The sequence below is a fragment of the Myotis brandtii genome, unplaced genomic scaffold (assembly GCF_000412655.1).
Source record: "Myotis brandtii unplaced genomic scaffold, ASM41265v1 scaffold315, whole genome shotgun sequence".
NCBI classification, from domain to species: Eukaryota; Metazoa; Chordata; class Mammalia; order Chiroptera; family Vespertilionidae; genus Myotis; species Myotis brandtii.
In genome coordinates this window covers 1,809,123-1,829,791 of record NW_005362075.1, presented here as the reverse complement: position 1 = coordinate 1,829,791, position 20,669 = coordinate 1,809,123, and the positions used below count along the sequence as shown (strand labels likewise).

At 38.7% G+C, this 20,669-nt stretch overlaps 1 protein-coding gene across 5 annotated transcripts in view; it reads right to left on the bottom strand.

Annotated features, from left to right (window-relative positions):
• NEMF (nuclear export mediator factor) overlaps positions 1–20,669 on the bottom strand; it is a 74,627-nt gene that overhangs the window by 12,204 nt on the left and 41,754 nt on the right. For all 5 annotated transcript variants that reach the window (XM_005870265.2, XM_005870267.2, XM_005870266.2 and 2 more), the window contains 10 exons: positions 18,739–18,842; positions 17,270–17,332; positions 13,625–13,737; positions 11,877–11,934; positions 11,354–11,412; positions 10,964–11,084; positions 8,371–8,650; positions 7,607–7,649; positions 7,431–7,480; positions 3,789–3,942 (listed from right to left, as the gene is read on the bottom strand). In XM_005870265.2, coding sequence (XP_005870327.1) covers positions 3,789–3,942; positions 7,431–7,480; positions 7,607–7,649; positions 8,371–8,650; positions 10,964–11,084; positions 11,354–11,412; positions 11,877–11,934; positions 13,625–13,737; positions 17,270–17,332; positions 18,739–18,842 — 1,045 coding nt within the window. The remainder of the gene's footprint in view (positions 1–3,788; positions 3,943–7,430; positions 7,481–7,606; positions 7,650–8,370; positions 8,651–10,963; positions 11,085–11,353; positions 11,413–11,876; positions 11,935–13,624; positions 13,738–17,269; positions 17,333–18,738; positions 18,843–20,669) is intronic.

The following is a 20,669-nucleotide window of genomic DNA, read 5'->3' as shown; positions in this document are numbered from 1 at the left end:
GAGTGGTTAGGGGCGATCAGGCAGGCAGGTGAGCAGTTAGGGGCGATCAGGCAGGCAGGGGGGTTGGGGGGGATCAGGCAGGCAGGGGAGCAATTAGGGGCAATCAGGCAGGCAGGTGAGTGGTTAGGAGCCACAAGCAGTCCTGGATTGTGAGAGGGATGTCCGACTGCTGGTTTAGGCCCGATCCCTAAACCAGCAGTCGGACATCCCCCAAGGGGTCCCAGATTGGAGAGGGTGCAGGCCAGGCTGAGGGACACACACCCCGCCCATGAATGAATTTCGTGCACCGGGCCCCTAGTATTACTAATAAATTGAACCAAGAAATGGAAAACTTGATAAAAGAACAGTTTCCTGGAAAATGTAACTTAGGATAATCAACTGAAAAAAACAGGAAACCTGCATGGACCTATTATCACTAAAGAAATTTAGTACTTAAAAAAACCTATCTTCATAGCCCTAAATATTAGGCAGTTTTATAAGTAAATATTATTAAATTTCAAGATACAAACAACCTCCATTTTATACAAGTTCTAGAGAGCAGAAAAGAGGAAAAAGTCCCAAACTTATTTTATGAAACTGGTATAACCATACCAAAACCACACAAAGACAGTATAAGAAATTAGAGGGCAATTTAATCGATATTCTCAAGTAATTTACCACATTAACTGATTAAGAGAGTAAAAATAATACATGCAGAAAAAGCATTCAATAAAATTTAATTCTTCATTAAAAACTAGAGGCCCTGTGCACGATATTCGTGCACTGGGGGGTGTGGGGATCCCTCAGCCCGACCTGCACCCTCTCCAATTTGGGAGCCCTCAGGGAGCCCTCTCCAATCTGGTGTCTGTCTTTGCAATCATATGAGCAAATTGTCTGAGACCCCCAACCCAGTTTGGTTTGTTGCTCACAGATTAATAGAGGCATTTTTTTTTCTTTGCTTCAATGGTGGAGATTTCCAGGAAGTTTTAGAATATCTTCCCTTTAATTTTTCCTAGACACTCTGATTTTACTTATGTCTCTCACCTTTGCTTTCCCTCCATCCCCCAACGCAACAGTAACTTGCTCCAGGCTCACTTTGCTCTAGTGTCAACAGCGGCTCTCAACCTGTGGGTTTCGACCCCTTTGGGGGGTCGAATGACCCTTTCACAGGGGTCGCCTAAATACATCCTGCATATCAGATATTTACATTACGATTCATAACAGTAGCAAAATTACAGTTATGAAGTAGCAACGAAAATAATTTTATGGTTGGGGGTCACCACAACATGAAGAACTGTATTAAAGGGTCGCGGCATTAGGAAGTTTGAGAACCACTGGTCTAGGAGACCCGTCTGCCACCAGAACTACAATTCCCAGCATTCCTCTTGCTCCCATCCTGGGGCTGCCACCAGAACTACTATTCCCAGAATTCCTGGTGCTCCCCACGCTCTTGGTTTTCCTGCTCTGTGTCCATCCCATGGCCTCCCACTCTGCCAAGTCCTCCAAACCGCCAGCTCGCCCTCTCTGCTCTCCGTCTGGCGGCTTGGGGAGCCAAGTTCCCCAAGCCACTCCACTCTCCACCGGCTCTCCTGCTCTGCTCTCCGCCTGGCGCCTATATATGCAAATTAATCCGCCATCTTTGTCGGGTTAATTTGTATACTCACTCCTGATTGGCTGGTGAGCGTAGCAGAGGGATGGTCAATTTACATGTTTCTCTTTTATTATATAGGATAACTCTTCATAAAGGACATCTACCAACAACCCCTACGACAACATGGTAACAACCTTAGCTACAGTCCCCTTAAATGTAATTAACAAAGATGCACACTATTATTACCTCTATGCAACACTGTAAACTGATGTTCGAGCCAGTGCAAAAAATATAAGAAAAGCATAACAGATATGAGAAGGAAGAAAAGCCTTCATTTGCAAGCAATGTGACTGTATACAGATGAAATATTTTAAAAATTCAGTAAGACTACCTATTACTAGAATATGAAAACTGTCTTCCCACATACCAGCAACTAATAACTAGGAAGTGAAAGTTCTAAAAATATGCCACTTTATTATAAAAAGTAATAAAAATTTTAAGTAGGAATAGATAAGACAGGTAAGACTCTAGAGGAAAATGGAAGAATACAAAGTCTTACATAATTATAGTCCACATTCATGGACACGAAGACTCACTGTGGTAAAGATGATAGCTCTCCACAAAATAATCTAAAAATGTAATGTATTTAAGTAAAAATTTCATCAGGATTTGCCTTAGAACTTAAAGTATCTGCAGAATATCTCACTGTATAAACACCAGATTGCTATTTTATATTGTTGGGTATTTAAAATTATCTTCAGTTTTCTTGTTATTATAAATATCTTGATGAATATCCTTAGTATATACATATGATTTTTTAAAATATAAATTCCTAAAAGTAGAATTGCTGAGTCAAAGAGTAAGTACATTGTTAGGACTCCTGTTGGGAATTCCCATGCTGTGCACTCAAACATTTATTGAATGAGATTGAACACACATTATCTATTAATTTGATGGGTGAAAAAAACACACCTTGTTTACATAAGCATTTCTTTTTATCAGATTTGCCATTTGTCTTGCAATTTTACTGATGGGTTCTTTTCTCCCCCTGGAATTTACTTTGGTATCTTTTTTAAACATGACTAGCCACTTCACTTATTTGAGGCTCACTGGCAAAACAACAGGAAATTCTGATACTATTGATGTAGGAAAGTTTATTAAACATGATCTTTATTAAGACTTCAAAAGAGTTTTTAAAAAAGGATACACTGATATACTAACTGACAATCTCTTCTTTACACGCTACAGCATTAAAAATTTTTTTTATTGTTTTCAGAGAGGAAGGGGAGGGAAAGAGAGAAACATGATGAGAGAGATGATGAGAGAGCATCATTGATCAGCTGCCTTCTGCACGCCTCCCACTGGGGATTGAGCCCACAACCTGGGCATGTGACCTGACTGGGAATCAAACCAGCAACCTCTTGGTTCATGGGTCAACGCTCAACCACCAAGCCACACTGACCGGGCTAGAATTATTATTATTTTTTTGCCTACAGCATCTATTTCACTTAAATTTTAAAAATTTAAGGGGAACCTCACAACTTCATTTGTGAACCATATAGTATTAACTTTAACAATTCACCCAGCTCTTCCCATAAGTGGCCTGTGGTGACATCTGAAAATGATTCATTATTCATTTGACCCAGCAAACCCCACAAAATCATGCAAATCAAGAGGTTCAAATTTTCATGTTCACTTTAAGAACATTCATGGGACTGCCCAGGCCATCAAGGGTATGCATTTCGAAAAGTCACCAAGTATCGAAACAATGTCACTTTACAGAGGCAATATGTGCCATTTCGTTGTTACAGTGGTGCAGTTGGTAGGTGTGCCAGGCCAAACATGGGGCTGGACACAGGGTGAGTGGCCCAAATAGAGTGCTGAATTTCTGCTGCACAAGCTTAAAAATGCAGAGAGTGATGCTGAACTTCAGGGTTTAGATGTCCATTCTCTGGTCATTGAGCACATCCAGGTGAACAAAGCTCCCAGTATGTGGCATGGAACTTACAGAGCTCATGGGCAGATGAACCCATACACGAGCTCTCCCTGCCACATTGAGATAATCCTTACTGCAAAGGAACAGACTGTTCCTAAATCAGGAGAGGAGCACAGAAGAAATGATATCCCAAAAGAAACAAAAACTTATCGCCCAGGAGTAAATTCAGCATTAAATGCAATAAAAGTAAAAAAACCCCAATTCACCCCAAAGTTTTATTACCTTTTGTCCTCGCTTCACTGGCTGCACAGCTGGGGCATTTTTGCCTGTGTTCTGATGTGTTTCAAGGTGTAGAGCATTTTCTTTTTCTTTGTCTTTTCCCTCTATCACTTCTAAATCCCCTGAGTCACTTGGAAGCTTTTTCTTCTTCAGTTCCCTAAATGTAAGTGAAACAAAAACATCTAATTCTTAGAATTTCAAATTCTTAGTCCTTAAAAAAATTACATGGGGAAGGGAACATGTACAACGTATAACAGATCATGGCTTCTGCTTTACCTGATAATCACCTGGTAAAGCACTAATCATCACAAAGGAAAATAGCTTAAAATTTTTCTCTCGTGGGTTTTTCATTCTTTCTGTCAATCAGGCTCAACACACGGTCACCCTCGACTTACCCTTACTTAGTAGCTACATTCAGTTCCTTAACACCTTGACAGCCAGGCAACAGGATTTGTAGTCTTTGTAATTAGCATGGCCTTGGCAGATCTTAGCTATTTATTTTATTTTAAAAATATATTTTTATTGCCGAAACCGGTTTGGCTCAGTGGATAGAGCGTCGGCCTTCGGACTCAAAGGTCCCAGGTTTGATTCTGGTCAAGGGCATGTACCTGGGTTGCGGGCACATCCCCAGTGGGAGATGTGCAGGAGGCAGCTGATCGATTTTTCTCTCTCATCGATGTTTCTAACTCTCTCTCTCCCTTCCTCTCTGTTTTATTGATTTCAGAGAGGAAGGGAGAGGGAAAGATAGAAACATCAATGATGAGAGAGAATCATTGATTGGCTGCCTCCTGCACGCCCCACACTGGGAATTGAGCCCGCAACCTGGGCATGTGCCCTGACTTGGAATTGAGCAGTGACCTCCTGGTTCATAGGTCAGTGCTCAATCACTGAGCCACAATGCCCAGGCAGATCTTAGCTATTTAATAAAGTATCTGTCAAGTGGTTGGCTGAATAAATGGATAAAAAATAAGCAGATGAAGGATGAAAGGGAATTCTATTGCTGTGATATTTTTCATGTTCAAACTCTTCTATTCCCAATGTCACTGTCGTAGGCCAGGTCTTCAGCACTTCCCACCCTGTTTTCCTCCAGGGATTTCCCCCAAAATCTTTTCTACATTAACTTCTAGATTAATCTTCCTTAACTGTTTACCTATGTCACATTCCCATTCAAAATCTTCCAAAAGTCCTCTTCACATTACTTTCAAGATAAAATCCAAAATCCTTAGCTTGTCATTTTAAGTTCCCAATATAAGTTCCATTTTGCCAATCTTATCTACCAGGTCACAAACATGAACTTTCTGCTCCTTTCACCTCAGTCTATTCATCATCTCCTCAAAGCACTATGCATATTGCTTCCAAATTCCCACTACCTTATGTTCATGTTAATTCTCCTTGATTGATGTCTCTGTATCTTCATTTACCTAAGTGCTAATCTATTTTCAAGAATACTTCTGATGGTATTTCTCAAAACACCTGAACTCACAGCAATTTCTTACTCCTCAACTACTGTATCAATTTCAGATAACACTATACTTGACCCCTGAACAACACAGGTGTGCACTTAATATGCCCAGTAGAAGTGGACCCAGGCAGTTTAAACCCGTATTATTTAAGAGTCAACTATATTTCAATCCGTGGTGAGGAATCCACAGATGCTGAGGCCAGACTGTAATTATACAGTATGAGGATTTTTGACCCATGTTGTTCAAGGGTCAAATGTATTTACAGATTTATGACTATTTCCTGAATCCAGGACTCAAAAATTTTTGTTTGTTTGTTTTGTTTCTAGATTCACTTATTAAATTATTCATATGTTTTAGTATGTCAACAATAACAATCACTGTTCATAATGAAGTAAAGAGGGGCTCCTGGAATGTGGGCTAGAGAGGTTGCTAGAGATAAAGGAGGTTGTGGGAAGGAGGTTGACTAGCGAGAAGCACTTGAAAAAGGTGAAGAATCCAAGTGCAGTGACAGCTGCTGTGAGTATGGAAGTCGAGAAGCTCAATATAAACAATGGCAATAACTTTGAAGGGTGACTAACATCCTGGGCAGAGAAATAACAATGTCAGTCAGGATTTTCCACTTTTACCTCCAAAATGAACTCTTTAAATCTCAGTGTCTCCATTCTTTTCCTGAATTGAGATGTGCCTTTCTCTTTGAGCTAAAAGAGTTGTTCAGTCTTTGGGAGGAGCTGCTTAATAAATGATCATCACTGAAATATTGGCAATTTAAGTAAGGATTAGCAGTGGGGCAGAAAATACTTGGCATAATTTGAGCACCTGGTGGGTACTATAGAAGGAGTTGCTGTTGAATGGGGTAACTTCTTTTAATCTGTTTCAGGTTTAAAAGAAGCCAGGTAATAGAGACAGGGTTGGCTGTACCTCATTAATACAGTATCCACTTAGACATGTGGCTATCAAGCACCTGAAACATGGCCACGGCGATGAGGAACTGAATTTCAAATTTTATATCATTCTTTAAAAAATATATATAATTTATATTTATAATTGATTTTTTACAGACAGGAAGGGAGAGGGAGAGTTAGAAACATTGATGAGAGAGAAACATCGATCAGCTGCCTTCTGCACACCCCCCACCGGAGATGTGCCCGCAACCAAGGTATATTCCCTTGATCGGAATCGAATCTGGGACCCTTCAGTCCACAGGCCAACGCTCTATCCATTGAGCCAAACTGGCCAGGGCAAAATAAATCTTTATTGTTGAAAGGATTACATAAGTCTCCCTTTTTCCCCCATTGCCCTCTCCCCCCACAAGCCTTCACCACCCACTGTCTGTGTCCTTGGGTTTTGCTCAAAAGCTTCTTGATGGCATGAATTTTGTATTTTACCTCTTTGTATACTAGTTTTAGTCTTTTTCACTTAGAGTGGTTGTCTCAGTTGTCCTATTCCTTCTGCCTCTACCTTTCTATTTGCCTCTAGAGACCTGCTATATTTAAAAACGGACAACAGTGTGGCGGGAGGAGAGTGGGGGGAGGTGGAGAAGGATATAGGGGGGATAAATGGCGATGGGAAAAAATAAAATAAACTCTTATCTGCATCCTTAAAAAAGAGTGTTTTCCCTTATGTAAAACTCTCCTAATTAATTTCAAGTGTTCCTACTTATTCTTGTCAATATTATCCTAAAATTAGGTTGTCAATTTAATACATTGCAATCACTATTATACATATTTATGTAATAAAAGGTCTGTCTCATGTCATATAACACACCTCACTGATTAAGATATAAAACAGAAAAACCTCTTAAGAGCTAAATATTAAAAATGAAATAAGATTTTATGCCCTGGCCAGTGTTGGTAATTGGTTAGAGCATCGAGGGTTCGATTCCTGGTCAAGGACGTGTTTCTGGGTTGTAGGTTTGATCCCCAGCCTCTCCCTCTCCCCCTCTTCCCTTCCACTCTCTCTAAAAATCAGTGGGAAAAATATATCCTTGGGTAAGAATTAACAAAACAAAAAAAAACCAATAAAATGAAATAAGATTTATGGCAAATCTTGGCAATTTAAATTGACAAGGGACCCCTCAGTGCACAAAGGGAGGTCTTTAGAACAGCAAGGTGATCTGTCATAACTAAATTGTCAATAAAAAATAATTACATGCTTTTCAGTTAGATAATACAAATATGTTTACCTTCTTTCCTTGGCAGACAAATGTCTCCGGCTCTGTAATTTACTGTCACTCTATTAAAAAAACAAACAAACAATATCACGACTAATTTTCCAAACAATAAAATTGACAAGTAGAAAATTATTCTATTCATTGAGAAGGACATGTTTGTTCTTCATAAAACTTTCAAAACAGCTTACCATATTAGAAGATTCTTCTTTTGAAGCCAATTTCTGGAGGGACCTATGAAAAGAGGAATCCACTAGCCTGTAGAAGGCATGTATTTACAAAGTCCCAAAACATTTCCATATCATACCCTTAATTACTGACAATCCTACAAATTTTCAAATTACAAAATCTAATTGCTTACTTATTTCCTCACGCTTTTAAATATATTCTTAAATAGCTGACATGTACTGAACACTTACTATGTACCAGGCACTGCTAGATGCTTTACATGCATATTATCTTCACCAAAACCCAATGAATTGGATAATAATTTTCACCAAGAAGAAAACTGAAGCTTAGACATAAAGCAACTTGCCCAAGGATACACTCGGAGACTCAATTCTGATCTGACTCCTAAGCCATTCTTAACTACTCCAATGATAATGCTTTTATAACTATGGTATTGTTAACTTGGTGATCAGTTAAAGACATTAAAGACTCAAACACCTTATTTTTTGCATGGCAATGCCTTTCTTATATTATTAGCATTTATAATCGTTTACTTATTTCTATTTTGACCTAGTTTAGTCACTTTTGTATTTACTGTATTTTTCCTCCCTGGGTCCTGGGAATTTCTTTAGAGAGACCAGACCTCCAAATCAAATTGTAAAAAAGATAATAAAGTCACAGAACAGGGTAAAAGTACTAAGGTCAATTCTTGGTATTATCTTTTTAAGGATTAACTCATCATTCCTAGCTTCCAAAATAAAACTTACAATTATAGTTTTTAAATTACCTCTGGGACTGAAGGTGGGACAAGTCAATGGTAGTATCAGGATAATTTAATATCTCTTCCCCTTCATCCTTCATCTCACCAACAGATTCCTGATCTTTTACTACCTCTTCAGATTCTCCTTCATCTTCGGAGCTTTCTTCCTGCATTAGTTCTTCATTTAGCTCATCTCCACCACTATGAATATTAATACCCTCCTGGTCAACCTGAGACATGAATTCCACTTCCACAGGAGTTTCCTGTAATTCCTCTTTATCTTCTTCACTGCTACTGTCTCCTCCATCTGTAGAATTACCATGAGAAAAGTCAAGAGTCCTATCACCACAAAAAGCTAGATGATTTCCTTGAAAACTTCAAAAAATATTCTACTGATTCCGTTTCTCCAAAAGATTACCAGAAAATGCCTGTTTATCCCCACAGGGTTCTCTGATTTACACAAAAGGATACTCTGTATCATGAATTGGTTGGAACAAATGATCTCCAAGATGCTTTACCATAATAAACTTCTTGGACATTACAACCATCTATATATATAAAAGCCTAAGCGACCAAACAACCGAATGACTGGTTGCTGTGACGTGCACTGATCATCAGAGGACAGACGCTCAATGCACAGGACCAGGCTCCCTCCTGTCTGGATTGGGCCCGCGGGGATCAGGCCAAAACCGGCTATCTGACACCCCCCAAGGGGTCCCGGATTGCCAGAGGGTGCAGGCCAGACCAAGGGACCCCATCAATGCACAAATCCGTGCACCAGGCCTCTAGTTTCTAAAATAAAAACTATAACTTGTCTTTGTTAGGTATTTCCAAAAAGGAGGACAGCAGCAGTTCTATAAATTCTGTTGCTTTTATTATAATTTGCATGTGAGAACTGAAATTAGATAATCCTATATAATAAAGTGGTAATATGCAAATTGACCATCACACTTTTGCACAAGATGGCCACCCCCATGTGGCCACAAGATGGCTGGCAGAGGGCAGTTGGATATCCTATATAATAAAATATGCAAATTGACTGAATGGCAGAACAACTGGTCGCTATGATGTGCACTGACCACCAGGGGGCAGACACTCGATGCAGGAGCTGCCCCCTGGTGGTCAGTGTGCTCCCACAGGGGGAGCGCTGCTCAGTCAGAAGCCAGGCGCATGGCTGGTGAGCACAGCAGCGGTGGCAGGAGCCTCTCCCACCTCTGCTTCAGTCAGACATCTTCCGAGGGGTTCCAAACTGCAAGAGGGTGCAGGCCGGGCTGAGGGAACCACGGGGGGCCCCCCCCCCCCCCCCCGCATGAATTCCATGCACCGGGCCTCTAGTGTGGTATATAACTGGCACACAGCATGTGTTCACACTCTGGCAAAAGGAACACTATCTAGCAATATGGCCTAGTTGCCTCACCTATAAAATGGGATACCACCACCCATCTGACAAGGATGGTTTTGAGAATTCAATAAAAAAATAATGTAAATAAAGCACTTTATATAGTATCAAGAACAGATTGAAAATTTTAAAAAAAAGAGACTTGTTACAACAGTCAGTAGTCGTAAGTAAAACAATGCAGTATTACTCCCAAAAATGAATGACCCTAGGAGAAAGATAACTATAAATATAACTTAGATATTTTCTTTAGTTCCTTCAGGTAGATAGGTAAATTTATTCTAGTAACCATAGTTGCTCTCCACTAGAAGCAAATATATTATTAAATCAAGCTAAATTATCTTAAAGGAAATTGTACTTGTTATGAACTCATCTTTGTATCACTTCTAAACCCTAAAGCAGCAGTTCTCAACCTGTGGGTCACGACCCCTTTGGCGGTCGAATGACCCTTTCACAGGGGTTGCCTAAGACCATCCTGCATATCAGATATTTACATTATGATTCATAACAGTAGCAACATTACAGTTATGAAGTAGCAACGAAAATAATTTTATGGTTGGGTCACAACATGAGGAACTGTATTTAAAGGGCCAGAAGGTTGAGAACCACTGCCCTAAAGTAAGTGCTCATTCATATTTATGAATTACCCAATAAATACTGAAGTTTTATTATATAAATATATACTCAAGTGTACTAGTTATGGATCTAATTACTTTATAATTCACTAGGATTATAAGCATATTTAACATTTCCCAAAACAAAATTCAGTAAACGAAACTTCAATTATCCAAAAGGAGCTATAATTTTCTAAGTAAGAATTTAGAAGCAAAACTAGATACAGGCAGTCCTCGGGTTACGTCGGAGATCCGTTCCTATGGCGCGACGTTAACTCAATTTTCGTTGTAAGTCGGAACCCACCTACACAAGCACCCATGTCACTCACATGGAGCACATACATAGCAGTAATGAAGTGAAACAGAAAAAAAAATTTAAAAGATAACAATTCCTGACCTTTACTTGTGGTAAATAAATAATAAAAAACATAAAGCACATATGTACATATGTTAAAATGACAGAACTTTTTTTTTTTAATAAATACTGAAAATGGGAGATGGCGACGTAACCACGTAACCACGAAATGACCGTACATCAAGTCCGATGTAACCCGAAGACTGCCTGTAATAGAAAACATTATTAGGTACTTTATTAAAGTCTGTAAACTACCTAGTTGTTCCATTTCTTCTGATATGAGTTCACTTGTGCAACTCGCCAGTGTCTCCATGTCTTCATCTTGCACTCTGACTTTTCGTTCACCTCGATGTCTCCAAACACAAGACTCATCTACCTATGGAAATAATCCCTTTTCATTGATGGAACTTTAAGTGAGGCTAATGAAAATCAGAAAAAAAAATAATAAAGAGCCTGGCTGGTGTGGCTCAGTGGTTGAGCATTGACCCATGAACCAGAGGGCATGGTTTGATTCCCGTTCAGGGCACGAGCCTGGGTTGCAGGAGGCAGCCAATCAATGATTCTCATCATTGATGTTTCTATCTCTCCCTAAAAATCAGTAAAAACATATTTAAAAAATATAATAATGAAGAATATGAAAAGTACCTTAAAGAGGAAGCTAAACCCCAGCATTAGATATGACGGAGGAAGGAAATTCTTTTTTCCTATAAAAGATAATGGACATAAATGTTTTACAAATCTGTTTTCTTTATTTTATGCTTGCAAGGTATCTGACACCAATGGTTACACTTGTTTTGTCTTTTCTCTGTCAAGAGGAACATTTCCCATTTACAGAAATTGGCATTATGTAAGGAACAGGAATTAAGATAGAAAAATATGATTGTTTGCTCTCATCCTTTGGGTTAATCAGACCCTGAATAATCAATTTTTAGAAAAAAAGGTCATGTTATACTTTCTTACCCTTATAACTTTAAACTATGTGAAGTACATATTCATCAATAAAAATATATATGGAGATGACATGACAAATGCTAAATTTGCTACAGCAGAGTAATTTTCCTTATTTCATAACAGACTTCAAATATATGAAATCAAGACAAGAGTCTGTTCTGAGAATATTAGCAGATGGTCCTCAAACTGGTTCCTATAACCCACTGACAATCATTACCTCTTATCATGAAGCTTCCTGTTGTCAAATATTCTCCAGTTGGTGCTGTTTTAGACACCTGAGGAACACGTAATACATTATACTCTTGTCTTTAGAAATACTTAAAAAAAAATATTTTCAATGAAGAAAGTCATATTCAAGTAAGCAGTGCTATGTCCTGAGAAGTTTATAAATTTAGCAAAAATGATCAATGCTGATGGGATACGTCTCTTTAATGATAAATATACCCTTTGCTGTAACAATGAAAAAAAAAAAAAAAGAACATACTAGAACATACTACATCGGTAATTTTCAAATGTCTTGGAGTAGAGCCAGAACTGGTCCACACCGTTCCTCTAGTGTGAGATATAATAAAGAAGTAGTAGTTTAGTAAGTTTACCATACAACTATACTTACTAAAATAAAACTATATTTATTAAATAAAATCCTTTTCTGAGATACTCTTTTTGGTAATAAAATAATCTTTTACTTTAGGAAATAAAAATGATAGCAGATTTTAAAATATATTCTAATTTGACAAAATAGGAAGTGAGCAAGAGAGTATCTTTATTAGTCATAGTTATGCAAAGGATTAAAAAACCTATTCATAAAAGAATTAGAGTCACTTTCATAACAAGACTGAGGCAGAAAAACCTAATCTCAGAAGTGATATTTCCTAAAAATCCAATATCACAGCATAGCAGAAAATAATATAACTGATATAAAAATGAAACAAAAATATAAGGAAGGATAATGGTATTGAATTCTTTTTACCACATACTTTTTCATTATCTATCTATCTATATAAAAGGCTAATATGTAAATTGTCCCCATGGGAGTTTGACCAGGAGACCGATTGCTTGCTATGACATGCGCTGACCACCAGGGGGCGATGTGGAACAAAGGAAGGCCCCAGCTGGCAGCTGGGGAAGGCAGGCCCTGGCCGGCAGCCAGAAAAGGAAGGCCCCGGTTGGCAGCCGGTAGGAAGGCCCTGATCGCCGGCCAGGTCTAGGAACCCTACCCATGCACAAATTTTGTGCACTGGGCCTCTAGTTAATTATAATTCTTGAAAATGTATATCAATAGCAGTGTAAAGTCAAATGTGGAATGAAGTATCATCACAAAAAAAAACATAACCATAAAGTAAGACAATCACTAGCCCTAGCTGGTTTGGCTCAGTAGATAGAGCGTCGGCATGTGGACTGAAGAGTCCCAGGTTCCATCCCCAGTAGGGGATGTGCAGAAGGCAGCCGGTCAATGATTCTCTCATCATTGATGTTTCTATCTCTCTCTCCCCCCCCTATAAATCATAGAAATATATTAAAAAAGAAAAAAGGGACAATCACTATAATTGAGTGACTACAAAACCATTGGATATACCAACTTTCCTGGAAGGGCCAAAAGGAATTCAGAAAATTCCAACAAGTATGAATAGGAGAAAGCTGTTTTAGGTCAGTATGCCCGTCTTAATTAGAACACTCTCTATCCCATATAATTGCATGGATCACTCTCTCTCTTCATTTAGGACTCTGCAGCTCAAATCTTAACTTCCCAGATACTTTGTTCAGAATGGCAGCCCCTATCACTCTCTATCCCCTTAAAAAAAATACTTATAGCAATTGCTATCTGGCATTACGTATTTTTCTCCACTACCAAAATGTCAGCTCCATCAAGTAGGTAGGTACTCAGCCTTGTTCACTTCTATACCCCTAAAATTTGGTACATGGTAGTTCTTAATAAATTAAGAAAAGGACCATAGCCGTTATTACCTGATGATGGTACACCCACCAAGCACTAGTGATAACTCGGGCATCCCAAGCAGCACTGTAGCAAAGTGCCATTGTGCCAGCTTCAGTCAAGGTTCGAGGAGGAATTGGTTCTCCTGTAATAACAATGCTACAATGCGTCAGTACCCAAGTACAGACTTTCTACAGAGCAAGATATGAAAATCACAGGTGTGGCAGGTTTAATCTTCTTATATTTTAAATACTAGTACTACATTTTTATTTTAATATTATAAAAAGTTACTATTTTTTTTATTAAAATGTATTTACAGCAGGCTTTTAAATGGTCTAAGTCAGTGGTCGGCAAACTCATTAGTCAACAGAGCCAAATATCAACAGTACAACGATTGAAACATTTTATAATAATAAAGCCACCAACACAAAATAATTACAATTCTTAAATTGATGACAAAAATACCTGTAGGATTTGAGGTGGTTGGAAAAATATAGGCAACTTTATGCTTCGAATAGGTACTTTTGTCACCCGCGCGATTTGCGGACGCGACTAGCACTAACCACTGCACAATGAGACTACTGACTGGCCCACTCAACTCGTGCATGAATCGCGCGCGCCTCCCCTGCGCCGCGTCTCTGGTCGCCCGACTGACCGACACCCCCCACTTCTTCTAATGCCACTTCTTCAAAAGAGACTCGCCCAGGCCAAAAACCGACTTCTGTGCATGGGCCACGAAGTTTCAATCGCACTGTATGTACGCGCCCGCACATGGTATTTTGTGGAAGAGCCACACTCAAGGGGCCAAAGAGCTGCATGTGGCTCACGAGCCGCGGTTTGCCGACCACTGGTCTAAGTAAATAAAACAAATTAGAGAAGAAATTTCCTCTCTTATGTCAGTAAATCTAACCTCATTCCAAAAAGGATAATTTAAACAATCTATTTAAAGTTTGAAGACTTCCAGAATTATTACAGATTCACTAAATCATCAAAATAAAGAGCATATTAATCACAAACCCCTAGTTATATTTCAAATATTTTTAAATTGGGATGTAACTTACATAACATAAAATTGACCCTTTAAAAATATACAGGTTTGGGCAGAAGTAGGTTTATAGTTGTATGTGAATACAGTTTATTTTGGAATTATTATTTATTATTGTACAAGAGGCCCGGGATTCCCTCAGCCCGGCCTCCGCCCTCTCGCAGTCCAGGACCCCTTGGGGGATGTCCACCTGCTGGCTTAGGCCTGCTCCCCGGGGGATCGGGCCTAAGATGGTCAGACATCATCCCTTTGGCAGCTCAGGAGCCCTCAAGGGATGTCCACCTGCCAGCTTAGGCCCGCTCCCCGTGGGCCTAAGCCACAGTTGGACATCTTAGCGCTGAGGAAGAGGTGGGAGAGGCTCCTGCCACCACCACTGCGCTTGCAGCCGTCAGCCCGGCTTGTGGCTGAGCGGAGCTCCCCTTGTGGGAGAGCACAGTCGTTCTGTTGTTAGGGTCAATTTGCATATTACCCTTTTATTACATAGGATTATTTCCCACATGAACAGCTATAAACTTACTTTTGTCCACTTTGTAAAATTCAATGGGTTTTAGTATGTTCATAAAGCTACGGAACCATTATTACTAATTCCAGGAATCTCCATAATCCCCTAAATCCTGTATGCATTAATATAGTTTTATTTGTTCCTTATCAATTTGGATATTTTTAATTTCTTTTTATTGCCTAATGACCTATTTAGTACCTCCATAAACATGGAACAGAAGCAGCAATAACAGCCATGCTTATCTCATTTGTGATCTTAGGGGAAAGCTTTCAGTCTTTGAGCATTAAGTACAATTGTTAGCTGTGGGTTTTCCATAGCTATTCTTTACCGAGTTGAGGAAATTCCCTTCTATTCCTAGTTTGTTGAATGCTTTTATCACAAGTGGGTGTTAGATTACTGCCAAAGGCTTCTTCTGCATCAATTTAAATGATCATGTGATTTTTTTCCTTTATGCTATTATACTTTACTACATTAATTAATTTTCAATCATAAGACAAACCTTGCATGCCTGGGATAAATCCCACTTTGTCATGGTGTATAATACTTTTAACATGCTACTAGATTCAGTTTCCTAATATTTTGTTGAGGATTTTTGTGTCTATATTCATAAGTGATATTGATCTGTAGTTTTCTTGTTATGTCTATCTGGTTTTGTTATTAGGGTAAAATGGTCTTGTAGAAGAGTTAGAACAGCGGTTGTCAACTTTTGGGACCTTGCGGACCACCAGTGGTCCGAGGACCACCGGTTGGTGACCGCTGAGTGAGAAAGTGTTCCCATCTCTTCTATTTTTTGGAAGACTTTGTGAAGGACTGAGGTTTAATCTTCTTCAAAAGTTTGGTAGAATTAACCAGTGAAGCCATGTGGGCCTGAGATTTCTTTGAGTAGGTATTTTTAAATTACTAATTCAATTTCTTTACTTATTATAGGTTTGTTTTGATTTTCTATTTCACCTTAGGCCAGTTTTGGTAGTTTGTGCTTTCTAAGAATTTGCTCATTTCATCTAGGTTATCTAATTTGCTGCTATACAACTTTTCATAGAATTCCCTCATAATTTTTTTGATTTCTGTGAAGTTGACAGTAATGTCCCCTCTTTTGTTCCTAATTTTAGGAATCTGAACCTTTATTTGTTTTTCTAGATTTTAATGATTATAATTTTGTTATTGATTTGAAATTGTTGTTCTTTTTTATTATAGGCATTACCACCATAAATCTCTCTCTAAGCACTGCTTTAGCTACATCTCCTAAGTTTTGATACATGGTTTTCATTTCACTCATCTCAGAGTATTTGCTGACACCCAGGCCCCTAAAGATTTCCTCTTTGATCCACTGATTATTTATGAGTGTGTACTTTAATTTCCATACATGTGTATATTCTCCAAATTCTCTTCTATTAGTGGTTTCTAATTTCACTCCATTATGGTCAGAAAACTTAATTTGTGTGATTTCAATAGTTTTAAAATTTATTGAGACTTTTTAAAAAATATATTTTTATTGATTTCAGAGGGGAAGGGAGAGGGAGAGAGATAAAAACATCAATGGTAAGAGAGAATCATTGATTGGCTGCCTCCTGCATGCCCCACACTGGGGATCAAGTCTGCAATCCAGGCATGTGCCCTTGACTGGAATCAAACCCAGGACCCGTCAGTCCACAGGCCGATGCTCTATCCACTGAGCCAAACCAGCCAGGGCTGAGACTTTTTAATGAATATCATAGGGTCTCTCCTGGAGAATGTTCCATGTGTACTTGAGAAGAATAAGAATCTATTGTTATTTGGTGGAGTATACTAGAGATGTATTAGATCTAGTTAACTTAGTGCTGTTCACATCTTCAATTTCATTGTTGATTTTATATCTAGTTATTCTATCTATGATTGAAAGTTAAATACTAAAAGTTAAATATAATTGCTGAATTATCTATTTTTCCCTTCAATTCTGTCAGATTTTGCTTCATGTATTCTAGGGCTCTGTTGTTGAGTGTATATGTATTTATAATGGTTATAACTTACTAATGGATTGACTGTTTTATCATTATAAAGTGCCTTATCTCTATTGAAAATTTTTGTCTTATAGTTATATTAAAACATTTTAACAAAAGGAATTAAAGTTCTGAAAAGAAAGAAATATAATACCTGTTGGATTTTTAATGACACAGCTAGTAGCTCCATGAAGATCAGCATGTACATAAATGTCCCCTTAAAAAGAAGAAACGATACTCTAAATTCTGTTTTGTTTTGTCACAATTATTTATTTATTGTTTAATGGATTCAAAACCTAAAAGTGATAAGAAGACATATAAATTCCATCTCCTATCCCTGGGAGATTTCTTATAGGCCTCCTTATAGAAAGCAATGCTAATATGGTAGATTATAAAAATGACCACAATTCCTCTCCCTCCTTCTACCCACACCTCTTTGCTTTGTGACTGAAGCTTTTCCCATTAAGAGTGGAGTCTACCCCAATAAATTAAAAAATAATAATAATAATTTTTTAAAAAAAAGAGGTGGAGTGCATATCCCCATCCCTTGGATCTGGGCCTACCTCATGACCTGCCTTGGCCAAAAGAATGTGGCAGATGTGACTAAGTGCCAGTTCCCAGCCTAGGCCTTGAGAGGCCTTGTGTGCTTCCTCTCTCTCAGAAACTTGCTGAGTTACCATGTAAGCAAGCCCAGACTAGCCTGCTGAAAGGGTGAGAGACAGATGGAGCAGATGAGTCATCATTGCAAGTGCAAAGGTCCTGAGGACTATGGATGTTTGACATGTATGAAGAGCAGTCAGGAGGCCAGAGTGAGGGGAGAGTGGTAAGAAAAGAAGCTGGAGAAGAAGCCAGGATCCTTGTAAGCCATGATAAAGACTTCCAGTTTTATTCTAAGTATGTGAGAGCATCAAATGAATTAAAGGAACAAAGAGATGAATACAAGAGTAAATGGTCAACCAGAGAAAAGGAAAATGCATGGTTCTTAACAGGTAAAAGGAGCAGCCGCTGCTTGCTGTGGACACCTTATCTGGGTTTGAAACTCAATGAGAAAAACCCATATGCTCCATAACAGGCTCAACTCATAATGAACAGAGCTAGAAAAGACAGAGACCAAGCCCTGGGCACCATGTAACCTGACCCTGCTGCTTTCTTCCGTGGTTAAGAATCTTCAATGGTCATTAGATTAGTTCTGGTATTGATTATTGATTTCTGATACCCACACTGAGGGTTCAGCCACAGTGAGGTGGTGATTATCAGCAAACAAAAATAAATGAGAGGCCTTACACCACAGGGCTTCAGTCCTTTCTAAATGTTAAAAAAGGTTATAAACTTTAGCACTGAAAAAATTAAGCTTTTAAAAATTTAATCTATGATTTTGGAGAACTAACATGCTAATATAGCAAAGAATCAAAAGTCCAACACTGCAGATTAGCTTAGCATTACTACTTTAGAAATATTCACTTACGATGATAATTAAGTGTCAAACTATAAACCACCAAGCATCAAACTCTTTCTACTAACTCAATTTGTCAAAGAAGTTTAAAATGAAAATCTATAGCTAATATTGAGATAACTGATCCAATTACTTAAGAAAATATTCTTTAGAATTTTAATCATACCTACCTGGTGTCAAGTATCTTTTCACGATTATTTCATTCTGTTGCTGATCTCGTCCTCCTATAATTAAATAGTTCTCTGAGCTAATGAACCACAAAAATTTCTCAAACCTACCAAATCGAAATAAGAAAAGTTAACATTTCTTTTCCTTTATAGTTGCCTAAATTCACACCCCCCCTTTTTTTACAAAGCAAAACAAAACAAACAAACAAAAACAACAGGAGGCTATCCTGTGTAGGTTAAGACAACTTTAAGGTTTGATTTTTCTTAAAAAATGAAGTTGAATTTTATTGAAAACTTATACAGTGGGGCCTTGACTTACGAGTGTCCCAACTAACGAGTTTTTCGAGATACAAGCCGTCTCTCGGCCGATTTTTTGCTTTGAGTTGCAAGCTAAAATTCGGGTTACGAGCCAGCTTCAGGCACAGCGAACGTCACAGTGAACGCCACATCAGCCCAGCATCACGTGTCTCACTCGTTCACTGTTGATTTGACATACGAGTAATTTGAGTTACGAGCTCCGTCACGGAACGAATTAAACTCGTAAGTCAAGGCCCCACTGTAATATAAATTGCCCTAGGACCTTCTTAAGATAGTCTGAGAAGAAAGCAACTAAATTCTGTATTTGAAAAATATATGTTCTGTCCAGCTGGTGTAGTTCAGTGGTTGAGCGCCCTATGAATGGGGAGTCACTGTTGATTCCCGGTCATGGCACATGGCTCTGGTTTTGGGCTTGATCCCTGTAGGGAGCGTGCAGGAGGCGGCTGATCAATGATCTCTCTCATCACTGATGTTTCTATCTCTCTCTCCCTCTCCCTTCCTCTCTGAAATCAATAAAAGATATTAAAAAAACAACAACACATATATGGCCCAGCTGGTGTGGTTCAGTGGTTGAGCACTGACCTATGAACCAGGAGGTCACAGTTGGATTCCTGGTTGGGGCACATGACCAGGTTGAAGGCTCGAGAGGTGCAGGGGAGGGAATGAGGAGGCAGCAATCGATTTTCTCTCATCACTGATGTTTCTATCTCTCGCTCTCCCTCCCTCTCTGAAATCAATAAAAATATTAAAAATACACATATATATATTTTTTTCTCTCCTTAAATCCCTCTCATATAGATAGCCGTCTTAAACACAAGGATAACTTATAACAATGAATTATACAAAACCAAAGCATAAAATGTCTCAAGGTCCCCAGGTTTAGCTTTCTTTCAGTGGGAAACTATATAGGTTTTGGGACCACTGGTAAGAAAGAAGAAAAAGTTTTTCCCATTTTGTCCTCAATCAACTGCATGCTTACATATATGATATTCTTTACACTTATTTTTATACAAAAGACCAAATATTGCCTACCAAGTGTAACTTTTCTCAAGGGACAAAGTAATCTGGGTTTTCATAATTAATATGTACCATCACAATAAAAAGTAATGAGTATATATTTGTATGACATTTAGAAAATGACATGCAAAACAATGAACATACATATTTCCTATATTACATATAACCAGCAAGATAATCTTTTTCATGATTTAATCTATAATTTAAAAACTTCTTGTTAGAGATGATAAAGGTGTAGCATAGGCATTAACTAAACTCCCTCATATCCCCCAAAATATAAGAGTAAAATGATTTTATTCCTATATTCTAATTGATTTTTTTACTAAAAGAAAGCTAAACCTAAGGACCTGGAGACATTTTATGTGTTTGCTTTGTGCGTGTGTGTGTGCATGTGTGTACACACACACACATGCACACACACATGCACACACTAGAGGCCCAGTGCATGAAATTCGTGCTGGGGGGGGGGGTGTCCCTTCAACCCAACCTGGATCCTCTCCAATCTGGATATCCCTCTCACATTCCAGGACCACTGGCTCCTAACTGCTCACCTGCCTGCCTGATTGCCCCTAACTGCCCCCCCCCCCCCCCCCCGATCA